This window comes from Talpa europaea, assembly GCF_964194135.1.
Source record: "Talpa europaea genome assembly, chromosome: 10".
NCBI classification, from domain to species: Eukaryota; Metazoa; Chordata; class Mammalia; order Eulipotyphla; family Talpidae; genus Talpa; species Talpa europaea.
Window position 1 is genome coordinate 59,331,717 of NC_140077.1, and position 10,585 is coordinate 59,342,301.

Consider the following 10,585-nt stretch of genomic DNA (forward strand, 5'->3'; position numbering starts at 1 on the left):
AAGTCACAAATGCTTTCTCATAGCATACGTCAACCTATGAAGTATCTGTTGCCTACCCTTTTGACACTTGTATGCGCAAGCATTACAAAGATGCGAGTCTCACATGTAGATCTACAAAGGATCATCGTCAATATTTGGAGCTGTTTGCAAAGTCAAAAATTGGTGTCAGAAAAGAACCACTGCAATAATTCTGAAGGACAAGTTTTAAGTCATACTTGAGTTGAGAAACCTCAACACTTCTCCTACCATCCCTGTTAATTCCTAACTGGTCAGCAGATCAAAAGGTTGTACAAAGAAAGAAAGATGCACCTGTGGGGGACAATGCAGTAGCATCCCAGGGTCCTCATCCTTGAGCAAGGCCACACTTTCAGCCTCCCTCTCCCAGTGAAAACATACCTATTGTATAACTGCTTTAAGGAGCAAGCCATTTAGCTGGCTGGCTGTTGGAAAAGTCTAAATGGGCTGTTCCATGCCAATGTGTTAAGAACTGATAACCACTGATAATAGTTGATATCTTCATTGGTTTTCTTTTACCTTCATTTTAGTGTTGTAGGCAGTGAAGATTATATCCCACCTAAAATTTCTTAGAATTATATAAATAAGTAATTATATATTTAATATGTGTGTGTTTAATATATATAAAAATATACCACATTCAAAATATAACATAATTCAGGCAATAAAATTATAACCAATGTCAACAGAAAGTCGCCAATACGCTGGCAGGGCCAACAGTGGCCAACAGCAGGTTGGCAGGTACAAACCTATAAAGAAATAAGCTATATATATAAGTGAAAGTCAACCTGGCAACAAATAAGGGGACACGTAAAAGAGATGTTACTGCAGCTCAGCGACACTTTGTTGCCTTCATGTTTTCTTATTTTACTTTTCCTTTTCTCTCTACAACAGGTGCTGGATGGTTGCCCCATAGAGGTGACCCTAGCCAAGCCAGTGGACAAGGACAGTTATGTTAGGTACACCCGTGGTACAGGTGGAAGGGGCACCATGTTTCAAGGAGAGTACACCTATTCTTTCGGTCCTGTTTATGATCCCACCACAGCCTACCTTGGCGCTCCTGTCTTCTATGCCCCCCAACCTTACACAGCAATCCCCAGCCTCCATTTCCCAGCCACCAAAGGACATCTTGGCAACAGGGCTGTTATCCGAGCCCCTTCTGTTAGAGGTAACACTAGTCCGCTCTTTCCTAGAATAACTTAAAATTGCAAATGATTTGTATTGCAATAGATTTAGACAAATTGGGGCCACTGGGAGAAAGGAGCTAGAAAATTGTTTATTAAAAAATCAAATGCTATATCAATAGTTTTCCTTCCTTAGGAATCTTTTTTCACATTACAACTGGTTATTGAAAAAAAATGTGGCCAGAAGATAGTACAAATGAGTCTGATACACACATTTGATGCTTGCATGGACCCATAAAATATTCAGAAACTTACACTTAGTTCCACAATTGCTAGCTTCATTCTTATCACTGGACCTCATTATTGCAATAATATGTGACTTATTACCAAACTTCCAAGTAAGAGCAACATGGACAAATGGAAACCAAATCTCTCACAGTAAAAACAGTTCAAGAACATGTAATCGATGGTGAGTCAGTGGCATCGCTTTCATATGTAAATAACTAGTCATCATAAATATGTTCTAATATAGAAGGTTCTCTCATCTGACCTCCTCCAAGAAATATATGCTATACTTTCCAAAAAGCCTCTCTATTAAGGAAATAAACATTTTCTCCAGGACATGGGAAAGTAAATAGTAAAGTTCAAATAGAGAAAAAACACCTCCATCAAACTGCCAACCAGTAACTTTTGAATGCTGTATAAAACCTAAATGTTCAAGCAGTTTTTTCTGAGATCACTTGGTTCAAGCAATGTAGAAGACAAAAAAAAAGAATCACTTTTATTTCCAAGAAACTAGTTTGTTTCTTCTTATAGGATCCTTCAAAATGGTCCTGCTGGAATGTGGCTAATGCCAACAGAATCCTAATTCTGTCTTCCAACCATGACACCAATCTGGGTAATTCAACAACAAATTTTATATTGAAATCTATTCTTGGGTTTACTGTAGAATAGGGACATATCTTGTCAAAACAGTATTTGTATCATGTTTTCAAGAGAAATGAATTGATTAGAGCTTCTAGGATGCTAGGAGCTATAATCTTCAACAGCATAAAAATACTATATTTATACTATAGCCACTCCACCAAAAATGAGAATGCAAAAGAAGTCATCAGGGTTTCCTTAAAGATAATCTATCTATAGGATCATAAATTATGTCATTAAACATTATGCATTTATAATCTAACATCACATCATTTAAACATAAGTTGTAAATACACATAATACATAAGTTATAAACCAGTTGTAATGTAGGAAAAAAACAAGCTCTGCTCCACGGGGGGAAATATATACCTGTCTTGTAACAAGAAAGGAATCAATGAACGATATTCATGGATTAAGGGTAATCAATTTAAAATATTTTTCATTTTTTCATGCCACCAACAGGAAATCAAAGTCACAATGTGGCAAAATGAAAAAATCAAAAGGAATCTATTAATGAAACTCAATGTAAATTTAAACTTTACATTGACAGAACATAAGAGAGAAAATGATAAACTCAAAAACAAGTTTTTTAACTGTGGGTTTTCCAATGGGTCATTGGGATGGAATTATTGGAGAAGCTAGAATTCATTTTTGGTTTTACTGATTGATGACAAAAATACAAGACTAATTTTAACACATGTGGTATAATATACATTGGGATATCTTAATTAACATCTTCCCAATATTAATTAATCTACAGAAAAATGTCAATAAGAGTAAAGACAGAAGTTCTAAATGTTTCTCTGTGCCAAAGTTTTAAAGTTGGTCACATACATATCAATAGCTTTGATGATATTACTCTCTTCCATAAATATTTTTTTTTTAATCTAGGGAACATCCTACCTTATGTTGAGTTTCATTATATTAGAATCCTAGAGTTTTCTACCTATCTTCAGAGCAATAATCAATGTGACATGGGCTAACTTTTCCATTACAGTAAGATTCAGGGTGATTTTCTGGTGGTTTGATTCAGTTTAATGCCTTCTTACATTCCTAGAAATTTACATGAATGTACCTGTAGGGGCTGCGGGAGTGAGAGGACTGGGCGGCCGTGGCTATCTGGCATACACAGGCCTGGGGCGTGGATACCAGGTGAAAGGAGACAAGAGAGAAGACAAACTCTTTGATCTTTTACCTGGGATGGAGCTCACCCCAATGAATCCTGTCACTTTAAAGCCTCAAGGAATTAAACTTGCTCCCCAGGTAGGTGATGTTATTCCAGGGACAGATTCTTTAACACAGGCCAAAGACCATCCATTACCTTCCATTTGCCTAGATCCCCACATGGACTTCTGTTTTGTTTTGTTCAGTAGAGAATGTGACCAAAGTAATGTACAGTGGTAGCCTGATGGGTGTCAAGTGCCATTACTCTATTATAGACTCCTTTTTCTTTTCATAATTATAAAATTTGAAACCTAAAATGATCTGTCACTGAAATGCACAGATCTTGAGAGCTATTAAGAATTAACCCATACCTAAAATGAAAATAATAGGGAGCAAAGACCATAGCTCAGAATAAATATCAATTGTGTGTGAGCCAGGTTACTTAGCAAATAAAGAATATTCATGACAAGGAATGAATAGACCATTTAAGATTTTTTCTTTGAAAAAAAAACTGTTTAAAAGAAAACCCCTTGTTATCTATGGTAGTATCTTGAGTTAAAAAGCAAAAAAAAAAAAAAAGCAAATGAAGGAATCCAACTGGAGTACTGGGACATGGAGAAATCTTTTAAGAATGTAGCAGTAACTTTTAAGTCTTGGACAGTAGTTCTAATGGCACAGTGATCTCTGCTTTTTATATTAAAACCAGGTTGGAAATTAGTCATGCTTTATTTTACAGTATGAGAAATCTTCTCTATCAACTAATTAAAGTTCTTTCATTTTTCTCTGCATATCTATAACTGTCACTCAGAAATTGAAAATCATGCCACTCCAACCAACAGAAATGGACCCTGAACAATTCCAGAGTGGAATTATGAACTCCCAACAAGGGTCAAGGGACAAGCACTGCCCTGTAGTTCCTACTTAAGAGTCTGTATTCCTGTAGCAAGTGTTTTGCACTGTGGAAATTAAAAGGGAAGCAAGAGTATCCCTCTGTTAATTTATTATTTAGTACCTAATTTATTTATTTATTTATTTATTTATTTATTTATACATACATACATACATACATACAAGCACTGGGTACAGTCAGAAGCGCGAAAGGGTGAGAGAATTCACCAGAGCCAGAGGGGAGAGCGGAGCAGGCAGATTTACTAAAATACACTGCTGAGGGGAGCAGCGGGCTGCAGGAGAGGTCTGCACCATGTGGGACCCTCGCCGGCAGCTAGGGATTGAACCGGTGCTGCAGAGGCTGCGGGCAGCTTCGCAGCCCAGCGCTGAACCGCTGCGCCACCAGGGGAGGCCCAGTACCTAATTTACTTTTAACCAGAAGCCTTTGAGAACACTTTTTAGATGACAGATGCTACAAACTAAGAGTATTAAAAAGTTAAGAGAAAAAAATTGGAGCAATGTACAGTTTTAATAAACTTGAATATGTCATGCTATTGCAGCTGAATTAGTTTAGAACAAATGAGATAAGAAGCTTTATAGATTCATCCTTGGGGAATCATACTGTCCCACAGTTATATTTTTTCAGATTTTTGCCTGTTTTACACAGCTAGTTTTGCACAGTTTACTGACTCTGCTGACTAATAGGAGCATCAGAGTTTGTGATCCACCAAATATGGTTTTAGGGATAAAGAAAATATGTGCCTTTAGGAAAAACTATGTTTGGAGTAATGCTATAAGGACAAACATGCAGGAAGATGCTAAAAATCAGATAGTTATAAAAATAGCCTGAAGCAGATTTTGTCAAAGATGGTGAAACCATCAACACCCCTCTATTAATGCTCATCAGTAAATACTAACCCATTAAACTTTTTAATTATTTTTTGAAAATGTGAAGTTAAAACTCCATGACAAATGACAAGAAACAAGAACGTATTCATATGTTACCTTCTCTAAACCATTATAAATAGAAAGATTGGGGGTAATGACGAGTAAATTCAGAAACACTGTGGGAAATATAATATTTTTAAATGGAAATATACATCAAACAAATTGTAAAATTAAACTCTTGGGGGGAAGTTAAAGCTAATGGACTAAACTAAAAGCATTAGAGTAAATGTTGTAAAAATTATTTTTATGAATTAACATAGAATTTTAAATGGAGTTCAAATTGAGTTCATTTTAAATTTTATGAGTCATTAAATCATATGGCATTTTATATCTTCGTAGATTAGCGTAAACTGAGAAGATTTGAGTTTAAATACTTGAAAGCTGGAGAAATAATACAAATGTGATATCTGAACAGAGAAATCACTTTTTTGCTCTTATAGATATTAGAAGAAATTTGTCAGAAAAATAACTGGGGACAGCCAGTATATCAGCTGCACTCTGCCATTGGACAAGACCAAAGACAACTATTCTTATACAAAATAACCATTCCAGCTCTGGCCAGTCAGAACCCGGCAATGTGCGTAACTTCTCCAAAATCCCTAAACCTTTAGATATTAGAATGTGAATGTCTTAGAAATGAAGCATATTTTATCACTATCTAAACATGATCAGTGTTGAAATCTACAACCTACTCATTTTCCCTTAAATGAAAATGTGGAAATGCGTAGCTGAAATGCATGTGCCAGCTAAAAGATTGGCACTTAAAAGTTGTTAAATTTCACAGAAGAATATATGGAATAAACAACCAGTGGAAAATTGCAGATGTAAAATGGGATAGAAATCAAAAATACAGTCCGTTCTCAGATCTGTCTGAACCATAGGAAATTGCTAATTTTATCCATAACATTGTATATGTCATTTAAATTTGGGGCCAAACATATGACCTCACAGTTAATGGATATCGCCTTATGAATTTTAGCTGAAGCCTGTATTTCTACATATTTTTGGAGCCATTGTGTTTCACATATACATAGAAAAACGTGTACAGTAATGAGTTACAAGTATGCTCTGAAGTCATCAACTACCATTGTTGTAGATCAATTCACAAATACTCCTACATGCATGTACATTTAGAAGCTTAACTAGCAAAGAGAATGAAAAATACCCACAACGACAAAAAAATCCATTATCTGATCATCTTTAAAAGTTAGTAGCATCTTAAGTTTTCATTTTTCTCATAAGCACAAGTTTAAAATATCTATTGTGACTGTGCTTTCCAGCCACCCTTTCACGCCTCCCAAGCTAAGCGCCTACATGGATGAAGCAAAGACATACGCAGCCGAGTACACCCTGCAGACCCTGGGCATTCCGGCCGAGGGAGCTGATGCTCAGACTGCAGCTGCTGCTGTTGCTTCTGCTACTGCTTTTCCAGGTATGGAAAAATTGTGCCTGAAATGGCACCCTGTAGAGAGGGTCTGGGAAAGCTGCTTTGGGACCATGTGCTAATAGAGTTGTTTGTGAACTTGACCTACAGTAAATCTGATTTACATCCACTGTGACATAAATGAATTTACCACATGCATAAACCACTGAAATATGAGTGAAAAGAATTGACCGGACAGTGAAAGTGAGGTCTCCTCTTCACTTAGTTTTAAAGCAGCTGAGTGATCTTAAATGAGCAAACTCTGCATCTGATCTGTTTTGTTTTTTTGTCTTTAATTTTAGTAAAAGAGTTGGGATGTTTATTTAAACACTATGTGCCAGGCATTCACCTAAACACCCATCACGCTTTCCGCTATGTCAGTAATGTTCATGACATCATAAGAGAGAGGTTCAATCCTTGCACCCATTGTTCCAGATACTGGAAAAATTAAGGTCAACCAGTTTTTAAATAATCCTTGAACTCCCTCTTCAATCCTAATCTTCAATTCTACTTCTATTATTTTGCATTCTGAAGGAAATGTAGAAATGACATTTTTTCTTAAATTACTTTAAATCAAAAATATTGTGTGAGTGTGTGGGTTGGAGGGGAGTCCTTTCAATATGTGGATAATCAGACCTCATTTTATATATTCTATCATTTTGGTCAGGAGCATATGCTGATTGCTTAAAATAAAGCCTATATGTAGATTAGCATGCCTTTGGGGTCGTATTTAGAAGCTGTTCTCCCACTTATTATATGCCCACAACAAATGCTCAATTAAAAATAAACTCTCTAGAGATTAAAAATAATATTTGCAAACTTTAAGCAGATTACTGTATTATATTTTAGTAATAGAAGCTTTTTCTTCTGAAGAAATTTATCATTCTGACTTCTTGTACTGGCATACCCCTCATAAGCTCAAATCAGAGAATTTTGTGTAGACACAGAAATAGGACATTCCTATTGATTAATTTATATATTAGCCAGGACTAAGTGTAAGAACTATATTCCTCAAATCCACAACACCAGGGACTCCTCTTGTTTGCTTTTACTTCTCAAAAATTACTAATATATCCTCCATCCTGGCAAGTGAAGTTGAAATAAATCATGTTTCACATTCAAGTGAGACTTCAAATCAGCTTTATAGCTATAGAATGTGGGGAAGGTGTGTAACCCCCTACAAGGTTATCAGTAGAACAGATGTCAGAGCAGAGACCAAGGTCCCCCCTGGGCAACAGCGGGGTCATTAACCCCTGTGCTTGTTTTCTGTGAAACAGGATGTTAACATGTCTGTCACTGGGGACTTGAGCCAGAGCGTCTCAGTTCTTGGAGAAAGTTGAACGCTGTCTTGCAAAAAGCTGCACTTAAGGGCTCCTAACCGTGCACTATAAAAATAGCCACTGTCAGGAAAATTTCTGATGTGAAAATTGCTTTCACATCAGAAAGGATTTATTTTCCCCAGGAATGTTTTATCATGTTATCACTTCTATTTATGCCTACCATAAGTTAAAAATGTTGAGGACATAAAAGTTTTTGGGGAAATGCCTAATAATCAGAGATCCTCTGCTAAACTTTGCTGTGGACTCAAGCAAAGAATATCAGGTTCCAAGGGAAGGATCTGTTTGATACACAAATACCCATGTACTTAAGAAATTAACCAAATGAAACGAAAATGCCCTAAAGATAAAATCTACACACACACACACACACACACACACACCCTTACTTTAGAAACACTATTTCCAAATATGAAGAAGTAATTGTTAACACATTGCTTATATCCTTGGAAAATGTAGCAAACTTCACTAATGCATTAGTCAGCATTATGCCCAAAGTGAAAGAGCCAGGGGTGGATTCCATTTTTTTTTAATAGTCCAGTAAACTTCCTGCCACCATTTCCTGAGAAACCATCAGAAAGAAATCAATGTATCTGGCAGACTTCCACAGCACATAAACCAAATGGGTTTTATTTTTAATCAGGTCCCAACTCATTGCTTCAGTATATATTTTTCTTTTTTTTAAGATTTATTTATTTATATATTTATTTATACAAGCACTGGTTACAGTCGGAAGCACAGGAGAGTGAGAGAATTCACCAGAGCCAGAACAGAGAGCAGAACAGGCAGACTGACGAAGTACACTGCTGAGGGGAGCAGCGGGCGTCAGGAGAGGTCTGCGTACCATGTGGGACCGTCGCCCGGTGGCTGGGGATCGAACCGGTGCTGCAGAGGCTGTGGGCAGCTTCGCAACCCAGGGCTCAACCACTGCGCCACCGGGGAGGCCCTGCTTCAGTATATTTTCCCTCTTCCTGTTACCTTACATATTTGGGATGGTCTCAGAAATATCCAGGTTTTAGTATAAAACATTTACAGAAACATTGAGTTTAAATAATAACTGTAATGCTCTCTTCTTCAAAAGTGAGTATTAATCAACTAGACACAATACTATTATAAAAACACAAACAATTGTCTTATCACTCAAACCCCTTGGCTCTCTAAGGGTCTGGACAGACATCAAGGCTTCCAAATACACCTCAGACAATTTGACTGTGGGGGTGAAAAGGATGGTTTTGCCATTCACAGGTCTAAAGGTGAACAGGTATTGCATTTATCTAATTTTTTATATGTATTTTTTATTAAGGTAATGTTGGTTTACAACACTGTACATGATTTAGAAATATAGGATTCTATTTCAGATATTTGCATTTTTGGTGCTACTAAAAAGAATACTATTGATAGATAGTAGAATAGTATTTCTTCCACTAGTCTATCTAATGCCTACACACCTTTCTTAGGTAAAGGCAATGGCTTTAACCTTTCATTTGGGGGCTGGGGGGCATGGGGGGTATAACAGAACCAGATTCCCCGACTCCTGCCCCCATGCCCTGCCAACTCACTAATCGCTTCCCTCCTTTATAAATTCTAAGACCCTCTGAAAAAGTTCTAAATCATAGGTTATAATGAACTCAGCATCCTGTTAAGTGTCTCTTAGCACCTACCTCCACTGTTTCTAATTTTCTAAGTGTAAAGTGATTCTAACTGATAGCTGACCACACTTTCAGGAAGACTGACCTAGGACTTTCAAATGTCACTTTAAAAATCACTAAGTCTAGATAAGATGACTGAATACACCTGCTGTTCAAGCAGACATATTTACTGTGACCTAAGGCAATATGTTAAATGTTCTTAATCCAAAAAGAGGACAGTAAGTAATAAAAAAAGCAAATGAGAATCCCTCTCCTGTTTTCTCTGCCTGCTCCTCCAGGATATGCCGTCCCCAGTGCCACCGCCGCTGTGTCTGCAGCCCAGCTCAAGCAAGCAGTGACCCTTGGACAAGATTTAGCAGCATATGCAACATACGAGGTCTACCCCACTTTTGCAGTGACTGCCCGAGGGGATGGATATGGAACCTTCTGAAGATACCTTTTTTTTCCCAATTAAGAATAAGACAAACGAAACTCTATATGGAAGAAATAAACATCTAACTCAGTCCCCTAATGATCACAAGTAATACTTTCCCTGAAGTAATACCTTTTCTGAGACTGTGCAGTATATGCTAATTGTAGAATTCCAACCATGAGAACGTTATTCCTAATGAAATCAAAGTTAAGGAGCCTTTTGTCTGATACAAAGCTAAAGAGTCATAATCCCTAAAAGTTGTTCTTCCCAGAGTCATGAGCAGCCTGGAGGTCTGTTTACAAATCCTGACAGAACGGAGAGAGATCTTTCAGTCAACTGGACTTCAGAGGCTGAGCAGATCTGAGCAGCCAGTTACAACAGAGGGAGCCAAGTAAACATTAGAGTTGTAACTGCTGACTCAGCTGCTCTGTGATACACAAAGTCACAAAAGGCAGAAGGGGCATGTTTGCAGACTCAGGAAACACTGTCCAGGGTTTAATGGAGTATCATTTTAGTCTAAAAATGCCATCAAGTTGTTATAGGTCAGCATCTCTCTGTCCCCTGTTGTTCCTGGGGACTTCCTAGAAACTGTTGTGATGTATTACAGACATGGTTGAGACAAGTCAAGACCCATTGTTTATTAACTTCATTAGTCCATGTATATTTTTCCCTGGAACTGCTACCCTGCCCAAGGTTCCCAA

The 10,585-nt window shown here is 37.3% G+C and overlaps 1 protein-coding gene across 2 annotated transcripts in view; it reads left to right on the forward strand.

Moving 5' to 3' along the window:
* A1CF (APOBEC1 complementation factor) overlaps window positions 1-9,902 on the forward strand; it is a gene marked incomplete at both ends in the record, with an annotated part of 51,683 nt that extends 41,781 nt beyond the window's left edge. Inside the window, 5 exons of one of the 2 annotated variants that reach the window (XM_084246295.1) lie at window positions 910-1,183; window positions 3,121-3,326; window positions 5,504-5,640; window positions 6,344-6,495; window positions 9,751-9,902. In XM_084246295.1, coding sequence (XP_084102421.1) covers window positions 910-1,183; window positions 3,121-3,326; window positions 5,504-5,640; window positions 6,344-6,495; window positions 9,751-9,902 — 921 coding nt within the window. The remainder of the gene's footprint in view (window positions 1-909; window positions 1,184-3,120; window positions 3,327-5,503; window positions 5,641-6,343; window positions 6,496-9,750) is intronic. The other variant, XM_084246296.1, reaches the window with a different exon arrangement.
* Window positions 9,903-10,585: the final 683 nt, after the last annotated feature.